Source organism: Ochotona curzoniae, unplaced genomic scaffold (assembly GCF_017591425.1).
Source record: "Ochotona curzoniae isolate NIBS_2020 unplaced genomic scaffold, NIBS_Ocur_1.0 contig_2692, whole genome shotgun sequence".
Taxonomy (NCBI): Eukaryota; Metazoa; Chordata; class Mammalia; order Lagomorpha; family Ochotonidae; genus Ochotona; species Ochotona curzoniae.
The window spans coordinates 14,360,250-14,384,802 of record NW_024465556.1 but is presented as its reverse complement, the minus strand read 5'-3'; the positions used below and the strand labels follow the sequence as shown (position 1 = coordinate 14,384,802).

The 24,553-nt window shown below is 41.2% G+C and overlaps 1 protein-coding gene and 1 non-coding gene across 4 annotated transcripts in view; both read right to left on the bottom strand.

The window, feature by feature from the left end:
- Positions 1–24,085, bottom strand: part of CCAR1 (cell division cycle and apoptosis regulator 1) — a 39,746-nt gene extending 15,661 nt beyond the window's left edge. Inside the window, exons 1-15 of one of the 3 annotated variants that reach the window (XM_040975860.1) lie at positions 24,017–24,085; positions 22,703–22,821; positions 15,893–16,065; positions 15,466–15,510; positions 14,255–14,287; positions 11,449–11,642; positions 10,631–10,745; positions 10,341–10,533; positions 7,676–7,805; positions 7,281–7,442; positions 4,317–4,542; positions 3,678–3,791; positions 3,007–3,173; positions 2,057–2,267; positions 1,162–1,245 (exon numbers count right to left, since the gene is read on the bottom strand). In XM_040975860.1, the coding sequence (XP_040831794.1) occupies positions 1,162–1,245; positions 2,057–2,267; positions 3,007–3,173; positions 3,678–3,791; positions 4,317–4,542; positions 7,281–7,442; positions 7,676–7,805; positions 10,341–10,533; positions 10,631–10,745; positions 11,449–11,642; positions 14,255–14,287; positions 15,466–15,510; positions 15,893–16,065; positions 22,703–22,775 (1,920 nt within the window). In that variant the 5' untranslated portion in view covers positions 22,776–22,821; positions 24,017–24,085. Of the gene's footprint in view, positions 1–1,161; positions 1,246–2,056; positions 2,268–3,006; positions 3,174–3,677; positions 3,792–4,316; positions 4,543–7,280; positions 7,443–7,675; positions 7,806–10,340; positions 10,534–10,630; positions 10,746–11,448; positions 11,643–14,254; positions 14,288–15,465; positions 15,511–15,892; positions 16,066–22,702; positions 22,822–23,891 lie in introns of all 3 variants that reach the window. The other 2 variants (XM_040975859.1, XM_040975861.1) reach the window with 2 other exon arrangements.
- LOC121153547 lies at positions 3,304–3,368 on the bottom strand. Its single transcript, XR_005883424.1, has one exon. It is a non-coding gene; the product is annotated as a small nucleolar RNA SNORD98 (small nucleolar RNA).
- Positions 24,086–24,553: the final 468 nt, after the last annotated feature.

The window sequence follows — 24,553 nt, the reverse complement described above, 5'->3', positions numbered from 1 at the left end:
GCAGATGGTGTGCCAAGTACTTGGTGATCCTGGCACCAACTGGGAGAAGAGGACAGTAGTCTCCTGGTTTTTCCTATAAGCCAGCTAGAAGATCTTTCTCTCCTTAATGACACTTTGCCTTTCAAATAAATAAACAAACTGGGGCCAGGGTTATGGCACAGTAGTTAAACCACCTCCTAAAGCAAGGCATCTCATATTGGTGTTGGTTCAAGTCCCACATGCTCTACTTCCCATCTGGCTCTCTACTAACGCACCTAGGAAAGCAGCACAGAAAGACTCGGGTGTTTGGGCCTCTGCACCCAGGAAGACAGGAAGAAGCTCTGGGTTTCAGCGTGGCCCAGCCTTTGTTGTTGAAGTCATCTGGGGAATGAGCCAGCAGACAGAACACCTCCCTATCTCTCCTTATTTCTATTTAACATCACCCTATAGATTAAAAAAAAAAAAAACATTTTTTTAAAACAATAAATAAAAACGGAAAAGGGGGCCCGGAGCAGTGGCGCAAGTGGTTAAAGGTCCTGGCCTTGCACGCCTGGGATCCCATATGGGCGCCGGTTCTAATCCCGGCAGCCCCACTTCCCTTCCAGCTCCCTGCCTGTGGCCCGGAAAGGCAGTCGAGGACGGCCCAAAGCTTTGGAACCCTGCACCCGCGTGGGAGACCCAGAAGAGGCTCCTGGCTTCGGATCGGCATAGGATCGGCCCGTTGCGCTCACTTGGGGAGTGAATCATCGGACGGAAGATCTTCCTCTCTCTCTCTCCTCTCTGTATATCCGCCTTTCCAATAAAAAAATAATAAAAATAAATCTTTAAAAACAAACAAACAAACAAAAAAAACGGAAAAGGGCATTTGGGAGTATAACCCAATGAAAAATTTCTCCTTCATCACTCTTGCAAATTAAAAAAAAAAATCTTTCTCTTTCTCTATTTCTTTCTTTTATATTTATTTTTATTGGAAAGTCAGAGAGACAGAGAGGAAGATCTTCTGTCTGCTGATTTAATCCCCAAGTGGCCACAACGGCCAGAGCTGAGCTAATCTGAAGCCAGGAGCCTGGCACCACTTCTGGGTCTCCCACATGGGTGTAGGATGTATTTCTATAAATCTGCCTTTTCAATAAAAATAAATAAATCTTAGGAAAGAAAAGAAATCATCACTTCTGAAGTTACCTTCATTGTCTTTGGATCAAGTTTAGACCAGTGGGTTGGAGTGGAAATTTCCTTAGCCTCACCATCATCTTTCTCCTCTTCATCCTAACATACAAAGTTAAGAACATAGTTATTATCCTGAAACTTTAAAATAAAAGTAATTTATTTTTTAAAAGTCTGTTGCTGATCTGTGCAAGGTCACAAATGTTTCAGATTGTCTTCTCCTAAAGTTATCATTTAGGCAAGTTCACATACATACATTCTACCACTTTTAACTGATCACAAAGACACTCATCAGCCAATCAAAGCCAGATCTGTGAAACACAAAAGGGTGATAAATTACAACACAAAGGATATCAGGGATGCACAAACACTGCCGGTCTGCACTAACCACACAGTGTGTGATCTTGCCCCAATTTTGAAGCCACCCAAAGACTGATTTAGGCAGACCTTTGAAATGTACCAAAGACGTTGCCACATAGCCTGAAATTTCAAATCTCTCAGACTTGTGGTTGTCCAATTTCAAATATCCATGACTAGAACTGATGACCGTGAAAGAGAAAATTTTTTAAATTTTAGAAAATGGCAAAATGTTTAAAATGGCTTAATACTGAGTCTTGCTCAACAACTGGTCCCAGATTCCAGCAACTAGACCTATGATAAAAGCCAAATTCTGTGCAATTTAAGCACAACTATTTTCCTTTGAGGTCTGAGCACTCTTCAAAGTTAGCGTAATGGACAGGATTTTTAAAGAGAAAATAAACTATAACTACACTGCTGAAAGCTGGATTACCAGTCGCTGTTACCAGCTGTGTTCCTCCATGTGTGTGTGTTATGTAGTGTGTGGTGTGCATTTGTGCCTGTGTTCCTGTGCCTGTGAGAAGCGGAAATAGAAAAAGGGATTAGCGTTCAGTGCCTGTTCTCCATCAGCCTCCTTGCGTTCACCCTGAAGCTTCTCGACCAGCTGCTGCTTGTATCCTCGGGAGAGGGTTTCCCACTCTGAGCGGGTGGGAAGGCAATGCCAAACATCCGGGAAAAATAAAACCACTGTCTCCACATGAGCTGGAACTGTACGCCCCTTGTGGGTCTCCTCAGGGCGATGGTAGCGAATCTCTGCAAAACGGTACCTGTTGCAAGGGAAGAAGCATGTTGGAAAAAAAATTCTAAAATACATTTTAAAGACCCTAGTTCACTTGTAGCACATCAAGTAAAGAAACTTTTGCTGCAAGAACTTGAGGTTGGTCTAAAGAAAAAAAAATTATAAAAGCCATAGTTCCTCTTTTGGTACATTTGTACAATATCTTAATAGTTAAAAGAAGAATATATTCCCCCAAGACATTTTTCAAGTTTGAGTCCAGAGCTACCCATACTTTAGGGAATACCTGAAGAAGCTGGATAGCTGTTCAAATCTCATGGGCTAAAAAAGAATGTTCTCCAGTAAGTCAAAAGATAGACTAAAATACACAGGACAAACAACCCTCAAGAGAAAATATGGCTGAACAAAAATAATCAGCAACTATATCATTTTATAACAAAAGAATTATAATGAAATGAAGTTCTCTCTTGACGATCTTCTCCAGCTATGCATGAAATGAAAAGTATTTCAACATACATCCAACTTCCAAAGTACAGCGTAAAACATTTAAATTTCTGGTTTATTTTGATTAGTTCTCAACATTTTTCCCTCAAAACATTTTTGGCACCAAATAAATCTCTGCTACTAATGGGCATTTCCCTCTGGAGGTCACCTGCATGGTCAGAGGTACTAACATGCTGGGTTTTTGAAGGTGGGGGCTCTGATAGACAAGCACATCTACATCAACTATTGGAAAAACATTTCTAAACAAGAAATAAATTGGTACTTACCACTGTGTGCACACACTTAGATCAATGCCTGTGAGAGCCTTACAACAACGAATAGCAGTCTTAATCAACACAGAGGGGTCTTTTTCTGGGTCTGGTCCATCCAATGAGGGAGACCAGTGGCCTCCAATAGCCATGGCTTCATCCTTGCCTTTCATGCCCACTAAAAACTAATTCAAAGCAAATAATCATTTATATGTATAATGCAACCCATCAAATTACAAATAAATACTTGAAAAGGAAAGGTACAAACCTTTCCAATATCATTTTTACTACCTCTGGAATCTGTCAGTCAAGGAAGAGTTCAGTTCATCGTGTTCCACACTGCATTTCAGCAATGGAATAGGATTTACACATCATAACTCATCCTTCTAAAACACTTCTTCAGATAGAGTTGTTTTAAAGAAACAAGCTATAATTCACATTTTAACAGCAGCCACAGACCCTCTTAATCCCATTACCACTAAGATTTATCATGCTAGATATAAAACATCAATACGACATACAAGTAAAGAGAAAACCATAATCAACAATGAGAAAAACATCTGAATTATTAAATCTGGAACACCTTAACAAGCGTAATCAACAAGATTTAAAAACTGTTTTTAACTTTATATAGTTAGAACTAAATAAAGCAAACATAATCTGAAGTTTAAAAAAATGTTTCATTTTACCTTCACAAGCCTAGCAGGGTGCTGAAATCCATCCCGGAGCTCTTGGGGATCTTCAGCAAGAGCACATGACTTATGATACAAATCTTCCATGCTAGGGCTAGCCATCAGCATAACCTATTATAGTCAAATAATTCAATCCTGTCAAAAGGCTAAAGTAATGTAAAAAAATAAAAAGTACTACTAATTATCCTTAAGTATTAGATATCTAAAATACTTTATAAAAATGGAAATAATTTCTCAAAAGATTTTTGATCAAGCATTATTTTAAACCAGAACAAACAATTGATGACAAACAATAAACTAAATTTCACCTAAAACTATACAGTGCATTTACCCGACATTACATTTTATCAGGGGCTCTGAGATGTCATTAAATAATTTTAAAAGCTCAATAGCATCAGCTTTATCTTCACATTTTTATTACATTTCAAATTTTTAAAAAGTAACCACGGTTTTATAGTGTTAAGAGATTAGGCAAATGGACATGAAATCATTTAAATGATCAAAAAACAAGAAGGAAACATGTATTCAGGTCTTCTACCTTATAATCAAATCATTCTCTATCAATTAACTCCACATATGCAATTATTATGAGCAACTAAGAGATTGATGCTACAAATCACTGTGTGAAATACAAACCTTTGCACTGTATAAGTGATCAGCATCAGGTGGATCAAGAATCGCCATATTTTTCTCTAAGGATTCTACTTCTCTGTGCATTACATAAAAATTGCAGTAATTTCCCAGCTGAAATGGTCTTGACAAAGGAAACGCATCCACCCATGTAAACTGAGCATCAAAAAAGTCACTAGGTATATATAAATTCTGATAACGGCGCCTTAATTCCATCATGTCACAACTGGGACTGAAAAACAGACGTAAGTAGTGAATAAACAGCCTTAATTCTGCAAGTTATGCTAACATCCACTCAATTCTGAAACTAAATATACAACACAGTAAAAGCAGGTTTAACAGGGATAGAGACAATCAACAAGCTATAGATTGGCAGGGAGAAATGAAAGTTTTAGCTTTAAATTTGTATACTCACAGCTTTGAGTAAATGGCTAGTATCGACATGTTATCTTTATCTCTTTACTTTTTGTGTGTGTAGCTTATAATTCATTAGAGAAGACCCTCTGAAATAACTTCAACCCCAGCTCCAGAGAAGATCTGAGTAAAAGCAGTTCCACTTCTCTTGGAACTGAATAATATTTGAAAAAATAACAGTTCATATAGAATACACACAAGGAAAGGACAAGAATGAGTAAACAAATTAGTATTTAAATGTTTCTCCATTAGGCTTATACAGAGTATGAAGAAATTTAACCTTTTATTATATATAAAGATCCTACAAACATTCATATTCGAAATTAAGTACAAAAATTCAGATGGAAGCAAACTACCAATGTTTTTGGATAATCCACACCTCTATACCCTCGATGTCAATGGTTAAGATCCGTACCTGATGCTTATGTAAAGAGGGAAAAAGTGTCTTGCCTTTTAATCTGGTAACTGATTTTTTAAAGGACGATTTTCCTTTTCCTAAGAAGCAGAGTTTTTTAAAGCAGAACTCAAAGGTAAAATCAATCTGGTAAAAGGCCAAGAAATGTATGTTAAAAATATAATGAATTAAAGTGGAAAACACCAATATTTTGTAAAATGAAGATAACCATTGCCTTTTTAAAAGACAACTGATAAGTATCAAATATGAACTAATCTGTATGAAAAGATATCTTTGAAAGCTAAAAATAGTGATAAACTTATCCTCTATAGTTGCTGATACATTTGTACCTAAAGAGACTAATGTCTGCTGTAAACCTGAGGAAAGTGTGTGAAATCTGTTTTGTTAGCAAAACAATCTGAGCAGCGGCACATGCTTGCACAGTAGCTGAGACAGCTGCTCCCCATGGGACAGTGCCGGGGCTGAGTCCTGACTCTACATCACCAATACACAAGGCACGGCAGTAGGTAATGGCTCAAATACCTATGTCCCTGCTATCCAAAGTGGGGAATACAGATAGCATCCTAAGTTCTCTTTGCCCAGCCGTAGTTGTTGTGTGCATGTATCAAGTATGTCAAGTAGCATATTACAAAACGAGTAATCCATAAAGAAAAGGAAAAACAAGAATAAATCATTTCTTCAGCAGTATCTCAGAATTGTTTAGCTTTAAAAAGTTTTCATTTCCACAAGTACAGAGGAGGAGCTATTTAAAACTTGAAAATCATTTTTATTTACAATGGTTCATTTCTGTTCTGAGAATTTACTTCAAAGTGATAAAGTACAACTGTGAATTTCTAGCCTGAAAGAAATTTCAGCCTGTTCAATTTCATCTCATATTCACTAACTTTCCCTACAACAGAAAACAAATGAGCTAAATAAAATCCAAGCTTTGGGGGTGGTGGTGTTGGTGTAGCAAGTTAAGCCAGAACGGGCTAGAAAATTCCCTTTGAGTGCTGGTTCCCATCCAGATTGCTGTACTAAAGATCCAGCTCCCTACTGATGGCCTGGGAAAAGTCAAAAAATGACTTGAGGGGTTAGGTCCACAAAGGAGGGCCTGGGGGAATTCCCAACTCCAGGAGTTGGCTTGGCCCTGGCCTGGCCCAACCCCAGCCGCTTAGGCCAATGGGGTAGTCCAGCAATGGAAGATCTCTCCTTCTCTAACTCTGCCTAATAAATTAGCAGACAAAAGATCTCACCCTAAGCATGCATCTTAAAAACCAACAAACTAGAGCCTCTGTGTTTAGTGTATTTGGGGCTAAAGAAGTGATTTCAGCTCCAATGAATTTCTCTGAAATACACAGACTTAAAGTATAAACAGAAGCAAAGATTTCAAAACTAAAAATGCAGCTGCTGGTGCAAAAACAAGCAATAACCAACGAAAGTCAACAAGCAAGATTTTCTTGACCTTAAGAAAATTGTTACTTAAATATACGGTAACTTAAATATATAGTTTACTAGATCTAGAACTCAATAGTTATTCTTATGCTAATAGCCTTGAACAATGATTAATGATCTTATTATCAATTTTTCTTTTCCATATGGTAATCTTCTATCTAGATGCCACCTCAATCATTGTACCTCCAAGATGATTAATTGTGACGCGGGGGGGGGGGGGGGGGGGGGGAGTATGTGCTTCAGATAAATGAAGTCAAACACAAGAAACTCTTGGTAATCTACCCCCTTGATTTGATTCCAATGACTGAAGACAGGAATAATGCATTTATGTATAAATATATACATATATACATACAAACATCTGTGTGTACATCCTATAGGCTTGTGAGTACCCATAACAGGTCCATATTAAACCTGCATCAGTTCACTGTTGCATTACTGCTTCATGATATACAATGTACCATGTATGAACATAAAGCTATCAATAAGTCTGGATCTTCCAGGATTCTAACTTTAAAACACAAGTGAGTCACAGAGAAATTTCCTCCAGGGGCTTCCTGTTTCAATAATTTCCAATTTAATGAGTGCACAAAAACACAGCACCCTCCCAAGGAATGCTGTGACAAGCGGGGGAATGCTGTATGAACACACTCTACAAACCATTTATGAGATCAGTGGTTCAATAAAACGGAAGAGAAAGAACTTACCAATCTAGAGAGAATTTTGAAAACTGAACTGTGTAACGCGGGACAACACGTCGGACTCTCCGGGGCGAGCGCTCTCTCTCTCTCCGAGGAGACCGCTCCCGGGAGCGTTTCCTCTGAGGGGATCTTTCTCTGGATCTCCGTCTTTCTCTCTCCCTCTCACGACTTAAAGGCAAAATTTTCTAAAATTACTAATATTTCAGGAATTACAGAAAATTTAACTAAATAAAACTGAAAAGAAATGTTAAGATTCTACAGTGTTTTTTAAAAATTTGTGCTAAAATAGACACAACATCAAATTTACCACCTCAAAAAATTAAAAATACATAGTCACCAGACATCAACATTGATACACAAGTTTTGTCACCACAAGACATAGTGTAATTGTTAAAACATACCTACGATCATCTTTCCTGCTGGGCACTTGATCCCCTCTGTCATTCCTTCCTGAAAATCTGGAAGGTGGATCTAACCTTCGTGCTGGTTGTGGCTGTGAAACTATACGGACGGGAGGCTGCAGTAACCCAGCTTTAAAAGACAGAAAAAAGATCACTGTGTTCACCAAACTTCATAAGCATTAACTATCACTTGAACATAGCCAAGGGAATGGGAGTTATTAAAATATATTCTTCAGCTTAGTGGCATGAGTCCTTGCCTTGCACACACCAGGAACCCATATGGGCATTGGTTCTAATCCCGGGGGCCACATTTCCCATCCAGCCTTGGGACCTTGCAACCACGAAGGAGACCCAGGAGAGACTGCAGGCTCCTGGCTTTAGACTGACTCCGCTCCGGCCATTGCAGCAACTTGAGAAGTAAACCAGTGGACTGAAAATCTTCCCCCCTGTCTCTCCTCTATGTATATCTGACTTTCCAATAAAAACAAACAAATCTTAAAAAATAAATATATATCCTTTGGCTGGATCATAAGCAAAGTAGTTATTCACAAACTGGTGCCCGTATGAGATGCTGGAGCCACAGGGTGGAAGATTAATCTGTCATGTCATTACTCTGACCTCACTAAAACACATTTTGAGTGAAGGCAAGAAAAACTCACAGCTTTTTGAAAACTAGGGATTGTCTTAATGAATTCTCCCTAGTGCTGAAAACCTTACATTTTCTTTTGAAATAATTGTATATATTTACATCCAGACAGAACAGTAGTCCACCTACTTTTGCACAATTCAAATTTATTATTCACAGATAAATTAAGTATTTAAAAGTTAGGTAGAAAAAAGACCAGTGTTGTGGTACTGTGTATAGAGCTGCCAATGGCAGTGTCAGCATCCATATAAGTGCTGGCTCCCATCTGATGACTTGGGAGGGCAACTATACCCCCCAGGAGATCCTGGGAGGCAGCAAGAGATGATTGAAGTGTGTGGGTCGAGTTGTGGACTCTTGGATTGGGTCTTGTCCAGCTCCGGATGGCTACAGCTGGTATCTAAGGAGGATATCAGCAAAGAGAGGATATATTTGTGTTTCCCTGTGCCTTTCAAATAAAACAGAAAACAGAGAAAAGGAGAAAAATGAAGAAAGGAAAGGGAGGGAAGAACATGGAAAGGATGGTTGGCACTATGGCACAGCAAGTTGTGCTGCTTGGGACATTGAATCCTGTATACAAACACTGGTTTGAGATTCAGCTATTCCATCTGTAACACAGCTTCCTACCAATGTGCCTGGAAAGACAAAAGATCATGGCCCAAAGACTGGGTCTCTGGCATGCATGTGGGAGAACTGCACAAAGTTTCAGGTTCCTGGCTTCAGCCCTGCCTAGACCTGGTTCTTATGGCCATTTGGAGAGTAAATAAGTGAATGAAAGAACTCTCTTTTCCTATACATTAATGCTCTTTCTATAAGAGAAATGTCATTTGAGATACATAGAAATGACATACTAACGGCTTCATAAGGCCATTTAGACAGACAGTACTGGGGCATTCCCATATGAACACTGTATTCAGACCTGACTGCTCTGTTTCTGAAACAGCTCTCTGCTAATATGCTTGGAAAAGCAGAAGAAAGAGCGTATGGGCTTCAACCCCTGCCACCATATAGGTGGCCCAGAGAGAAGTCCAGGTTCCTGTCAGGGCCTTAATGCCGCCACTTAGAGAGTGATCCGGAAGATGGCTCTCTGTCTCATCTATTTCTCTGTCACTCTGCCTTTCAAATAAATAAAATCTTCAAAGCAAATAGCGAATTATGATTCCTACATTTATATTAAACATTTTAAAATAAATGTTCATCAAATATTCAAAATGCAATGAAAATTTTAAAACTTAATTTACACATTTCAAGTACCATATTTCAATGAGTAAAGTAATATTTTATACGTATACATATACTGAAAATATGGCTGGTATATTTATAAGAATTAGGGACAAAAACATTCTTTCCAACAGACACCAACAGCACAGACAATTAACAGATCTAACATTTCGCTACATCAAGAAAGGCATTTTTTGGGTCTGGCAGCGTGGCCTAGTAGCTAAAGTCCTCGCCTTGCATGTGCCGGGATCCCATATAGGCACCAGTTCTAATCCCAGCAGCTCCAGCTCCCATCCAGCTCCCTGCTTGTGACCTGGGAAAGCACTAGCCACTAGCCATAAGCCATGGCACCGGGCCCTAAATACATAAATCTTGTAATAATTATTTTCACTTTATTTGAAAGGGAGAGACACAATGGAGGAAGAAAGGGCAGTATGCACACACACACACACACACACACACACACACACACTTACTCAAATGCCTACCACAGCCAAGCCAACGTCGTGAGCCAGAAACTCAGTCCAGGTTCACGACATGGAAGGCTGGGACTTGAGCACTTCAGTCATCACTGGCTACCTCCCAGGGTACATACTGAGAGGAAGTTAGAACTGGAAGCAGGATCAAAACAGGAAACCAGGAAATCGGATATGGGACAGCAGTGGCCTAAAGCAGTATCTTACTCACTGTGGCAGATATGCACTCTTCAAGCATTTGTTTTAAAGCCTACACTTACTAGTTTCAAACCACTAAAATGTGTAGTTCCGCCAAATAAAAAGCAAAGATGACTGCATATAATACCTTTTTGTTGTGGTTGCTGTAATAAAGGCTGCGGCTGAGTCTGCAACAGTGGTGTAATGGAAGCAGCCGAAATCTGTGCCTGCAGCAGTGACTGGGGCTGGGCCTGGGCCTGAACACCAAATGTTGTCGGCGGGGCAATTGGTTGGAGCACAGCAGGAGGAGTCTTCAGTAAAGGTTGGGTTTGAGATTGATTCTTAGAAAAAGAAATAAAAATGTTTCAAAACAGAAACTGACAGTAAGATGACATAGTCTTCAAGCTTCTATGACATCTACCTCAGTATTTCATGTACCTGATTGGGTAATGTTTGAATTCTTTGTGCATTCCATTTGAAAGGCATATTAGGATTGTAAGTAGCTTCAACTAATACTCTATCACCCACTTGTGGGGTTTTTCCTTTAACAGCACTGCAAGAAAAGGATATAAACACTATTGAAAAATATTCTGACAAAGAAAATTTACATACTTACTATTTAGATGTAAACAATTTACAAAATAAACTATGGAAAACCTTTAAAATGTTTTTTTGAAAGATTTATTTTTATTGGAAAGGCAGATTCACAGAGGAGACACAGAGATGGAAACAGAAAAATGGAAAAGAAGGAAAACAATAAGCCTACTCACAAAAATTTCATAATAATTTGTAAATACAAATTATTGTATTTCTAAGCCAGCTTCTAAGCCAGCTCAACTGTAATTTGAAATACCTCAGAAAATTCATACTTTGACCAATAATCATAAAGTTACCCAAATACTGTGTATTAGTCTATGAAGTTATTTTCAGTTAAAAACATTTTGGCCTACAATGTCATTTGATATTTAAAGTGGTCTAGATTTATAAACTCTTACAATTGTTTCAACACAAAATTTCAGTCCACATCTATCCAGGTTATCAGAAATTTCATATAGTCTGTACATATTTCTGAAGAATTCAAAATAGAAAATAATGTGTTAAATAACCAAAATATCTTTAATCGTACTTTAAATTAAAAAGACTGAGGCAAAAAGAGAATACAAGCTGAAGAATTAAATCAGAAAATCATACTCAAAGTGATAAACAGTTGCTTTATGTGACATTAGAGAAGCCAGATCACAACACTTCATGCTTACCTAAGCTGAAAGAATACATCTTCATCCACAAATCCAAATGTGTCATGCAGCTTTGTAACCACCCCTGTGAAAACACGCTGCTTCTGCGGCTGGGTCTGTTGCTGACTGGACCTTGGTGTTGGATAGGACACAGTTATCTGGGCTGCAGGCTGGGGAGAAGACAGGCTAAGGCTTGTAGGTAATGCAACAGCTGGCTGTAAGACAAAATAAACATCAAATTAAAAAATGATTTGAAACTAAAGATCACTTAGATGAGTAACTTTACAGGTTTCTCCAACAAAAAAGGTACATGGTACATCGAGTTTTTAAAACACTGCCTAATGGCCTGGCACAATGGCTAAGTGGCCAAAATCCTTGCTTTGCTTGCAGTGGGAACCCAAACAGGTGTGGGTTCATATCCCAGATACTTTACTTTCCAGCTCCCTGCTTGTGGCCTGGGAAAGTGCTGGAGCATGGTCCAAAGTCTTGAGATCCTGTACCCACTGGGAGACCCAGAAAAATCTATTGCCTCCTGGCTTCAGATCAGCTTGACTCTGGCCACTACGGCCAATAGGAAGTGAAGGAACTGATAAAAAGATCTTTGTCACTCCTCTTTATAAATTCTTCCTCGCCAATAAAAAAATAAATAAATCTTAAAAAGCAAATCAAACACCCTCCCTATTTTACTCTTTAGAAATTCAAAATCCACTTTATAACAAAAACTCAGGAAAATCTTAAGTAAAATTTGATAATAAAACTATTTTCCCATGAATTTTTACTACCATATATACTGATTCTTCACAGTCCATTATAATAAAATGCTTTTGTTTTGTTTTTAAGATTTATTTATTTTTATTGCAAAGTCAGATATACATAGAGGAGGAGACACAGAGAAGATGATATTCCTTCTGAAAATTCACTCGCCGAGAGATCACAATGGCCGGTGCTGTGCCAATTTGAAGCCAGGAGCCAGGAACTCTTCTGGATCTCTCACGTGGGTACAGGGTACCTAGGCTTTGGGTTGTCTTTGATGGCTTTCCCAGGCCCCAAGCAAGGAGCTGGATGGGAAGCAGGGCTGCCGGGATTAGAACTAGCATACTAGTGCGTTCAAGGCAAAGCCTTGAGCCACTAGACCACAATGCCAGGTTCTATGAAATGCTTTTGTAAGGAAAAATTTTTTAAAAGTTGTGTTTTTTTTTTTTTTTTAAATCTGGTAAATTCTCTACCAGGAAATGAAGGATTGGTGGATTTTAGCTCTTCAATAAAATTTGGGGCCTGTACTCTGACACAGCAGGCTAAGCCCATGCTTATAATAACAGCAGCCTTGTTGGTGCCGGTTCAAGCCCCGGTCCAAGTTTCATTTCCAATCTATCTGCCTGTTAATGGCTTGGGAAAAAAGCACAGGATGGTGCTGCACTCACATGGAAACCCAAAAGAAGCTCCTGAATCCTGGCTTCATATTGACCTGGCTCTAGCCATTGAGGCCATTTGGGGAGTGAACCAGTACATGGGAAGTTCTCCCTTCCTTTCTCTCTAACTCTGCCTTTCATATGAAATAAATAAATCCTAAGGAAAAAAACAAAACTAAACTAAGGTTGACTTTAAATTGAAATATATTTTCTTATAAGATAAGTAGCAAATTTAAGACTAAGAACATAGAAACCTTACACAGGGAGAAGCTCTGCCAGCTTCTCCATACCTCAGCCACCCAAGTTTCCTTTCCAGGAAAGCAATCAGCAGCACAAGCTATTATTAGAGTCTCCTGGTAACATTTTATTTTCACAAATACATATGGATCAACTTGGAAACCCTCTGCTTCCCTCCTAAATAAACGACAGCCTGTAATACACACTACGCCAATACCTTTGCTTTTATTTTACATTTCTCAGCTACCATTCCACAGACACATAAAGAATTCCCACTTCATGGCCCAGCACACTAGGCTAGTGGTTAAAGTTCTTGCCTTACACACACCAGAATCCCATACAGATGCCAGTTCTAGTCTTGGCTGCTCCACTTCCCATCCAGCTCCCTGCTTGTGGCCTGGGAAAGCAGTTGAGGACAGCCTAAAGCCTTGGGTCCTGTACCCATGTGAGAGACCCATAAAAAGCTTCTGGATTCTGGCTTTGGACTAGCTCACCTCCAGCAATTGTGGCCACCTGGGGGAATAAATCAATAAATGGAAGATCTTTCTGTGTCTCATTCCTTCTCTCTGTAAATCTGCCTTTTCAATAAAAATAAATAAATTTTTAAAAAAGAAAATTCCCAGTTCCTTTTTGACACATGCGTAGAATCTTACACCATATACATACCAAGGGTCAGAAATCCATGGTACAAGAGCCAAATCCAGTGCAAAACCAATTTTGTACTGGTAATAAACTAAAAATTTGCTTATTACTTTTAAAGGGTTATAAAAAAAATCATCTGCTACATACACACAAAAAATGTGGAAATAGTGGTCTTACTCACTTTCTTGTAACCCTTGGCTTTTTGTACTCTAATCAACTATGTAAAGATTACAAAAAGCTCAAAATGTTTTAATATTCTGAAAAACTAAGCTGGTATTCAACATATAAAGTTGAATTAAAGAATGAGATGTAAAAATGTTCAAAATCTAAGCTACAAAAAATAAAAAGGAAAAAATCAGTTTAAAAACCTTGTATGTATTTGAAATTTATCTCAGCTGGACCCATAATCAAAAGTCATCAAAGAAAAAAACAGCTGACACATGCACCTCTATTTAGCACTGAAACCATTGAACTAGCACAGGAATAAACTGTGTCTACTCCTCATGCAGGTATTCCAAAAGGAAGCACACCACACCAACCTGTGTTAGAAGAGTCTGCTGGGGTTGTTGTAACTGAAATTAGAGTGAAAAAGAAAAAAAAAAAAAGGGAAAATTCCATTAAAGTTACTTAAAGAAAATGTGAAAAAGTCACAGAAGTTGTTAGGTATATGGTTCTCCTACCACATTTTAGAAATCTTTATATTTTTATTGGAAAGATTCACAGAGAGAAGGACAGAGAAATATCCTTGACTGCTGATTCACTCCCCAAGGGGCTGCAACAGCCAGTGCTGAACTGATCTGAAGCCAGGAGCTGGGTTTCCCACACAGGTGCAGGGACCTAAGGCTTTGGGCAACCCAGGCCACAAGCAGGGAGCTGCACGGGAAATGGAGCAGCCAGCACACAAACTTCCACCATATGGTATTCCAGAGAGCACAAGGCAAAGATTTAGCCACTGAGGCATTACAACAGGCCCTAAATTAAACTTAATACACTGTAACAGGTTCATTGCTTGATTCTTCCCTTGCAAGCACAGGAATCTGCCTTTCAAACATAAAGATTAAAAGAAAAACATTCCTCCCATTGTTAACAGCTCTATTTTAATATTTTGTGTATTAGGTTTCCATATAATTACACTATGAAAAAAATGAAGATAGGGAGTGAATATCCTGGCACCATGGTTTCAATCCAGCTCCCTGCTAATGTGCCTGCGAAAGCAGTGGAGAATGGCACAAAGCCATGGGATTAGCACCAATATGGGAGATCCAGAAGAAGCTCCTGGCTTCAGATCACCCAGTTGTACTCATTGCGACCATCTGAAGAGTGAAGCAGTGAATGAAAGAGTCTCTCTGTATTGCCTTCTGTCTGCAAATGTACCTTTCAGATAAAAATAAATAAATCTTCAAAAATAACAACAAAAAGCCAACAGCATGTGTAAGGATAACACCTCAAGCAGGGAAAGAAAGTCATTCCACATGTGTTCTAGTTCAGCAAAGCAGATCCAAGGTTCCTGGGAACAGGGTCCTTATTTCTAGGAGCCTCTGCATACCTTCCTAGAAGCAAAGACTAGCTGCTAGCTGAGTATTTTGGCATATCTACCTGAAGAGATCATTTTCTTCCCACCTCCTGTCCCCGAGTCCCATCCAAAGAATTCAAATCACACTGACAGCTCGTAGGAATAAAACTCCATCAAATGAATTCTGCAACACATGGTTATCTGACAAGTCAGTTAACATAGAAAATATAAACTAACCTGTTGTTGCACACTATACAAGGCCTGCTGAGGTTGTGAATATTGCTGAAAGATTAAAAAAGATGTTTTTCAAAGAAAAATAGGGATATTAGCTTTATTCATTCTCTAAAGATGATTTACATACACACAAACATACACAGCCAGAATTAAACTAACAAATTTCCTGGAACAACCAAACTTCATCTAAAATTTAAACCTGATAATTACTCAACACTCTGAAACTGGTAAAAATTGAATTCTGCTAACATAATTACAGAACAATCATCAGGATTTCAATCATACAACACTTACCCATGTGTTGTCCTACTTTTTTTTGACTAGAAAAAAACTGGTCAACATAGTAACAACTTATCATTCTTACACACCAAACCTGGCTACTCAGACCTTGCAGTTCTCCGTCACTTATCCAAGGTCAGTAAATACACACCTGCTGCAGTGCAGCTGCTGCGGCGGCCGCCTGTTGCTGCAATGCTGCTGTCTGCGTTAACTGGTAGTTGGCTGGAGTTTGGGTGGTAAGGCCTGCTGCTGCCAGTGCGGTTTGCTGTGTATAAATGGTAGGAGATGCTCCAAGAAGAGATGGCTGCTGCACACCCAGAGCCGCTAAAACAAGATTAGAAAGGATTACTTGGATTCCTTCCAGGAATTTTCTATGATTGTTTAGCTGTACACTGCAGTGTGTGATCATTTACTGGAAAACTAAAACAACTTCAACAATGCTTCTAAATTTAACTGATTCATGTTCCCCAGACAGCAACAGTTCGTGCTCTAGTAAACATAAATAACTTCTGAATAAAACCAAGGAAACTCATACAACCAAGAAGCCAGAGAACTCTCAAGAAGAGTTTTTAGAAAGCAAAACACAAGTACAGAAAATTAAGCTGCTGCCTGCAATACAGGGGTACCCAGTACTACAGTCGTTTTGAGCACTGGCTGCTCCACTTCTGATCCATCTCTCTGCTAACAGGCTTAGGTAAATAGCCCAAAATGACTCAAGCACTTAGGCCCTTCCACCCACATGTAAGATCTGGATGGAGTGCTGGCTTCCTAGCTTCAGCCTGGCTCTGCTTGGGCCGCAGTAGCCATTGAGGCAATGAGGGGGCACATAGAAGAACTCGTCTTTCTCTCCATATTTCTTGTTTTTTTTTTTTTTAAAGATTTATTTATTTTTATTAAAGTCAGATATACAGAGAGGAAGATTTTCTGTCCGATAATCCACTCCCCAAGTGACCGCAGCCAGCCAGTGCTGCACTGATCCGAAGTCAGGAACCAGAAATCTCTTCCGGCTCTCCCGAGTGGATGCAGGGTCCCAAAGCTTTGGGCCGTCCTCGACTGCTTTCCTAGGCCACAAGCAGGGAGCGGGATGGGAAACAGAGCTGCTAGAATTAGAACTGTCACCCATATGGAACCTGGCATGTTCAAGGCAAGGATTTTAGCCACTAGGCCATGCCGCCAGGCGCTCCATATTTCTTTCACTCTGCCTTTCAAGAAAAAAAAAATATATATATATTTTAAAAGCTAACGAAAAAGGTAAATGACAGGGGCCAGTGCACTGGTGTAACAAACGAATCCTCCACTTGCTATCACTGGAACCACATAAGGGTGCACATTTGATTTTTGGCTGCTCCAGTTCCCAATAGAGTTCCCTACTAATGACCTGGGGAAACAGAGGATGGCTCACCTCCCTGAGCCCCTACATCCATGTGAATCCCAGCTTTGGATTAGCTCAGTTGTGGCCATTGCAATCATTTTGGGAGTGAACCAACAGTTGGAAGACCTCTCTGTCTCGCCTTCTAGCTATAAAAACTGCCTTTCATAAAAATAAATAATTAAAAAACTAAGACAACAATGAGAGGTGCCAGCATTACAGCATACTTGTTATTTTTATTTGGAAGGCAGAGTTACATAGAGAGGGGAAGAGACAGAGCTGTTCCATCTACTCATTCACTCCCCAAATGGCTGCAATGACCACGTTGAGCCAATCAAAACACAGGCGCGAGGAACTTCTTCCACCGGTCTCCCACCTAAGTTTGGGGCCCAGGTTGTTATCTCAGAGCCTAAGCAGTGAGCTGGATTGCAAGCAGAATAACTGGGACATGAACTAGCATGCCTGAGGGATGCCGGCCCGGGGAGTGGCGGCTTAGCCTACTGTATGACGGTGCCAGCTCCATCTACACAATCTTTACAAATATGCAGAGAAGTTACAAAATCTAAAGGCCAATACACAGAGGTTACATGCAAATAGCAGACTTTTTTTAATGTGGAACTTTCTGGGTTAGACACTTTCTGGGTAGACACTTCTGGGACCAATTCCAGAGAATACTAAGGGATGACTGCCTCTATATCAATTACCTTTATTCCCATTACAAGCAAAGTTTTGTTCTTTGAAATTCCCATACAGCCTCATGAATTAGTCTCAGGATATTTGTAGAGAGAAGGACACTCCAAATGGTCACAATGGCTGGAGTTGAGCCAGTCTGAAACCAGGAGATTCTTCTGAATCTGCCACAGGACTTACGCCATCCTGCACTGCTTTTCCAGGCCGCAAGGAGGGAGCTAGATTGAAAGTGGAGCATCTGGGCCAAATGTGCCAATATGGGGTACTATACTGGCACTTGCAGGTGAAGGCTTAGCTATTGAGCAGTCATCCTGGGCCCATAACTCTGATTTCGAATAAATATTTTTTAATAAGTAAGCCATTTGGGCCCGGTACATGGCTTGGTGGTTAAAATCCTCGCCTTGAATGCACCAGGATTCCATATGTGTGCCGGTTTTAATCCTGTATTTCTCAGTTTCCTGTACTCTGATGTGATGGTATTGCAGGCCACAGCTTAGCCAGATGTGCTGTGACACGGGTCCTGAGTATTTATGTAAGCCTAAGAAAATCCGTATTTGTTCTGCCTGAGTATTTACTTCTGTCTGTTGGGAGCCAATAGGACTGACTGTTGTTTCTGTTGGGGTGAGCATTAACATGGCCCCTTACAGGATAGCGAGTGTCCCGGCTCTATCCTTGCCTGAGCAGACCATTTGTGTTATTGTGACTTTTCTCGGATTTTTGCAGGGGAAGTGGAGCATGGGACATGAACTGATGCTCCATATGGGATTCCAGTGGAGGCAAGGCAAGGATTTTTGCCACCAAGCTGCTGTGCTGGGCCCAAGATTTATTTATTTTTATTCGCTAGGCAGATTTTACAGACAGGGAAGGAGAAAGATTTGTTTTACTGATTTCAAAGTTACAAAGGTGAGAGGAAAAGAGAACCTCCAACCAGTGGTTCACCCCAGAGATGAATGCAATGCTGGGAAGATAGGAGACAAAAAATTCATTCTCATTTTTCAGGTGGTTGCAGGTGCCCCGGGGCTATCTTCTGCTTTCCCAGGAACATTAACAAGGGAGCTTGATTGGAAGTGAATCAGCCAGAACTTGATGGCATCCCGATGGAATGCTGGTGTTTTAAGTTACTGCTTTAACCTTCTTTGCCATAATGATGGTCCTAAAATTTTTTGTAGTGCCTGAGCTGTTCAGAATATATAGCCATAGGTATAATGACTTGCATCTTTATAAGACAATTCCCTCATTGCTTGTGTTTTTCTCACAGACAACACCTTTACCTGCTAAACCACAACAATGACAGTGTTTCTGTTGAAGTAAAACTAATATCTAAGCTAATGAACTTTGCTCAATTTTGGTTCTTAAATTATATTTGAAGGGCCCAGTGCAATAGCACAGAGGTTAAAGTCCTTGCCTTGCACGCCCAGGATCCCATATGGTCGCTGGCTCTAATCCCGGCAGCCCCGCTTCCCATCCAACTCCCTGCTTGTGGCCTGGGAAATCAGCCGAGGGTAGCCCAAAGCCTTAGGACCCTGCACCCATGTGGGACACCAGGAAGAATCTCGTGGCTCCTGGCTTCAGATCAGTTCAGCCCCAGCCACTGCAGCCGCTTGGGGAGTGAACCATCAAAAGGAAGATCATCCTCTCTGTCTCTCCTCCTCTCTGTAAATCTGACTTTGCAATAAAAATAAATAAATCTTTGAAAATCATATTTGAAGCTTTCAACAGGAAAAAAAACCACTATTTTCTATTGGATTACATGTAATTAGCACATACTTGCTGCATCACTGAAAAAAAATTGATAGAAATTTGCTTCAAATTGATAATCATTTTATTAGAATGATTAGTGGAGCTGGCATTGTGACATAGCAGAAAAAGCCAGTGCCTAAAACACATCCAATCCAGTCACTAGTTAGATGAAGGCAGTTGAAACCCTAATCCAAAGCCCTGCTAATGGCGTTTCCAATAAAAGTAAAAACAAAACTGGTTACTGAATAAGATGATGTGTTAGCAAAATTGTTTTGAAAAATCTTAATACAGCACAAACAAATGCTGTTTGAAGAATTTTCATGGACCCAGTCTGAAAGCCTAATGGCTATAGTGCTTGCCTTGCACGCGCCAGGATCCCATATGGGTACCAGTTTTAATTCCGGCTGCCCCACTTCCAATCCGACTCCCTGTTTGTGGCCCGGGAAAACAGTGAGGATGGCCCAAAGCACCACGTTGGAGACCCTGGCTTCAGATCGACACAGCACTGGCCACTGTGGCCATTACTTAGGGAGTGGATAAGCATACAGAACTTCTTCCTCTCTGTCTCTCCTTTCTGTATATTTGACTTTCAAATATAAATAAATCTTAAAAAAAAAATCTTCATATCTGGAATCTCTACTGGCAAATACAGAAAAGGAAGTCATGTATTCACTATATTCACTACTACCTTCGTTTTGTGACAAGCTCATAAACCTTGGTATCTTCATTCTTCAGTCTTAAAAATAAGGACTACTATTCATAGAATTATTATAATACAAATGTTAAAAGTTAGGCATAACAATTTCTAGGGCAATAGCCATTTTATTGGTATATTACAGATGTGACTCTAAAACCAATTGTAGTAAAAGCCAGCCAAACCATGTTTAGTTTGTATCAAAGTCCAAGAATACATTATTTGTTTCTGGACCCACAGTAGTTGTAAAATTCCTAAACCTACTGAATCAAAACTTGGTTGCTTTCAGTCTTCCCACATTTTGATATAAAATTTAATTAGCATTAAACTAAATGTAATATTTCAGTGTTTTCATTACACTTGATGTTAGCCAAAAAGCCGAGAAGCCATTCACAGTGTTTGCAACTGCCTGCAAAAGTAACTACTACTTGTTAATCTCCCAAAGCAAATTAATTAAACCAAAAACCCTATGGTATTCATTCCGTTATGGATAAAGGTCACCTACATAATCATTTCTGTCACATTTTAGAACACTCAAGTGAGAAGACACAGTGGTTCAGCAATTGACCTCCAAAAGTACAAGGCAACAAGGAACTAGTAAAAGATACAGCCTAAACCAAAATAGATTGAAAGTAACAGAATAAGCTGTACAGACTGTACCATATTTTAGAAGCCCAACTGAAACTCTCAGACACTGAAGATTTATCATATTTAAGAATGCAAAGCAAGGGTAGCCTATGGTTAAAGTCCTTCCCTTGCAAGCACCAGGATCACATGTGGGCGCTAGTTCTAATCCTAGCAACACCACTTCCGCTCCAGTTCCGAGGCCTGGGAAAGCAGTGAAGGATGACCCAAAGCCTTGGGACCCTGAACCCTTATGAGACCAGGAAGAAGTTCCTGACTACTGGCTTTGGATCGGCTTAGCTCTCTGACTATCGTGGCCACTTGGGGAGTGAACTAGTGGATGTAAGATCTTTCTCTCTGTCTCTCCTTCTGTTTTTATATCTGACTTTGCAATAAAAATAAATGAATCTAAAAATAAAGAATACAAAGATGTAAATCAAGTTGTAACTAAAAAAATAAATGAGGGGAGGAGTACATTGTGCAAATTCAGTAACTTCCCCTACCCTCAAACCCAGAACAAAAGCAACCCATCTGAGTGCCAAGTCCTGGCACTTCCAATTCAGTTCCCTGCTAATAAGCACGGGAGGAAGATGGTGATGACTCAAATACTTGGGTCTCTGCTACCCATGTGGGAGGCGCAATTTGGTTCCAGGCTCCTGGCTTCAGTCTAGACCAGTACCAGTCAATGAGGACACGTGGGGAGCGTGCCAGCAAATCCTAGGTTGGTGCCGTGGCTATGTGGGTAAACCTGCTGTGAGTGACATCAGTACCCCAAAAGGGCACAGATTCAAGTCCCAGCTACTCAACTTCAGATACAGCTTCCTGCTAATCAATCTGGGAAAGCAGCAAAAGATGGCCCAAGTGCTCAGGCTGCTAAGGCCAGCTGGGAGTGAACATACAGATGGAAGCACTGTCATCTGCTTTTCAAATAAATAAATCTTTACAAAGATGAAAAACTTCAGATCTTTCTTGCTCCATCCCTGTCACTCTGCCTTCCAAAGAAATCATTAAAAAAATCTTCCAAAGAAAATCAAGAAGAAACGTATTAAAAGTTTCAACATTTTTCATTGACTTTGAGAAATTACTGAATTTGGAAAACATACATATTCGCTTATTGCCTCCTCAACTGTTTATCTTTTACCTTTATCTGATACCAGAATTCTTTTTTTGAGTTTCTCAAGCAGCATAGATTTCAAATAAACTTACTTTTGAATAAGTAAAGGAATACGTTGACTTTTAAACTTCCTTTGTCAATTCATACACTTTACTAAGTAAACAAAGTAGATGCCTGCAAAACCTAACACCACATTAAATAAAGCTCATTAAATGAAGGTGTTTAAAACCCTGAAGCTAGGCCTGGCACAGAAGCCTAATAGCTAAAGTCCTTCCCTTGCACTCACCAGGATACTATATGGGCGCTAGTTCTAATCCCAGCGGCCCTGCTTCCCATCCAGCTCCCTGCTTGTGGCCAGGGGCAGTAGTCACAGCTGGCCCAAAGCTCTGGGACCCTGCACCTGCGTGGGAGACTGGAAAAGGAAGTTTCTGACTCCTGGCTTCGGTTCAGCACAGCACTAACCATTAGGGTCATTTGGGAAGTGAATTAATGGACAGAACATCTTCTTGTCTGTAAATCTGACTTTCCAATAAAAATAAAAATAAATAAATCTTAAAACACACACATAGACACACAAAACCCTGAAGCCACTGTGTACAACAAATTTTTTTGTAGTTCCCTGTGAAATTTTAAAAGCTCTGCATAAATCAAAGGTAACAACCCTTGCAAGCCTGTGCGGTGGCTACTACCCTCATTCCACCTTTCTGGAACACCGAGTCAGGAGGCTGACCTGGCTGAGATACTGCAGTGGCTGTAAACTGAGTAGCCCAGGGCGGATTCTTCTGTCCTCCAAACTGAGCCATGATGCAACGGAAGAAAAGCCCTCGGCTGGTCTTCTACAGCAGCGACCTAGTAAGAGAGGATCCACATTTTAAAGTTCAACCCAACTGCAAATGTCACAGAAAGAAATGTTTTGTCTTTTGGGAGTGTCTTCCTAAGCAGAAACAACAGCAAGTAGAAAGGTGGGGGGTGGGAGAAGGAGTGTCTGAAATGCAGGAACATTTCCCATCAACGAGATGACCCAACGCACCCTGTTTGTTTTTTAAAAACCACTAATCGGGGCAGACTTCTGTGATTACAGACTGCCACACAGCGAGGACCATCCGCAGTCTCTAACCGACTGCTCAAAGTTCACAGCTTTATATTATAATTACACCCTGCGTGTTTCCCCTGGCAATGCGTTGGGGAGCGGGGGGATAAGGTAAGCGCAGCGATGAATTCAGTAATATTAATAGGTGATAGGGAAGAGAACGCAAAAAAAAAAAAAAAAAAAAAAAACCCAAAAAACAAAAAAGGTATCGAAGGATATCACGAAACCGAACATGGCTTTATTTTCTCCAGGAGAAAAGGGAAAGGGGAGGGGGGGTCTTCGTTTCCGTTCCGTGCGAAGGGAAAGACAGTTGGAATAACGGATGCCCCATGAAGAACCACTGCGGGGACCCCTCCCCCTTGAAGTCCGGCCGGAGAAGGCCAAGGTTTCGGTCTGAGCATCCCCGCTCCTCCGGCGAGAAGGCAGCGGCCTGAGCCCCGCCATCTATCTTCGCGAAGGGCCGCAGGCCGCCGAGGGCGCAGTCTACCTCTCCACCCCATGGGGAAGCGCCAACTGGGGGTTACTGGGAGCCCCCACCGCCATAACCACGTACGGGTCGTAAAAAGCCACCGGCTCCCCAACCTCCTTAGCTTTCCCCTCCCCCCCCCAATAAAAAGCCCAGCCATCGAGGGCCGCCTCGCCAAGCCCCAGGCCCGAGTCTGGGACTCAACACCCACAGCTTATCCCGAGCCCGCGACCGACCGCCGCCGCTCGGGCCGAGGGCGGCGGGGAAGAGCGCGGGGCTGGGGGAGGGGCGCCGCGCGGGGCCTGCTCCGACCCGCACAAAAGGAACCGCGTCCCTCCCGCCCCAGTCCCGCGGGAGCCCCACCGTCGCGGGCCTGCAGAAGCCGTGCCACCGAGACGGTCGCTTCCCAGCCCTTCCGTGGATCCGACGGGAAGCGAGATCCCCGGCCAGGCCGCCTACAGCTGCAACTGCGCGGACCAGACCTTCACCTGCGTCGGTTCCCGGCTAACACCGGAGCCATTTCAAACCCATCAGCCCCGGGCGCATGCGCAAGCCTCCCTCGCTTCCTCTACGCGCTCCCCTCCTCCACCGCTCCCGCAGGGCCGACGCTGACGGGGAGACGCACGGCGTGCGCGCTCCCGGCCGCATTCCGAAGGCCTCCCCAGGTCCTCGGCTGGCGGGACTGGGTTGCGTCGGGAAAGGTTTACCTTGGCTTCCCTGAACAACGAGCGGGGAGCGTGTCCGCGCTTGGAGAGAGAGAGGGAAAGACTTCCTTGAAGGTTGGCAAGGAAAGAGATGGCGGCCACGTGACTCCCTCCAGGCTGGCCGCCATTTTGTGATTTTGTCTTATTTTTTTTTTCCCCCATTCCTTTTAGTTCTTTGACTTGGCGGCGTAGACAGGTTTCGTTCACATCCCCCAACAACTTTTAGAATAATGTCAATGCACTCAGCTACAACTCACTATTTAAAATATTTTAACGTGTGCTGCACGGTGACTGAATGGTTAATCCTCACCTTGCTATGCG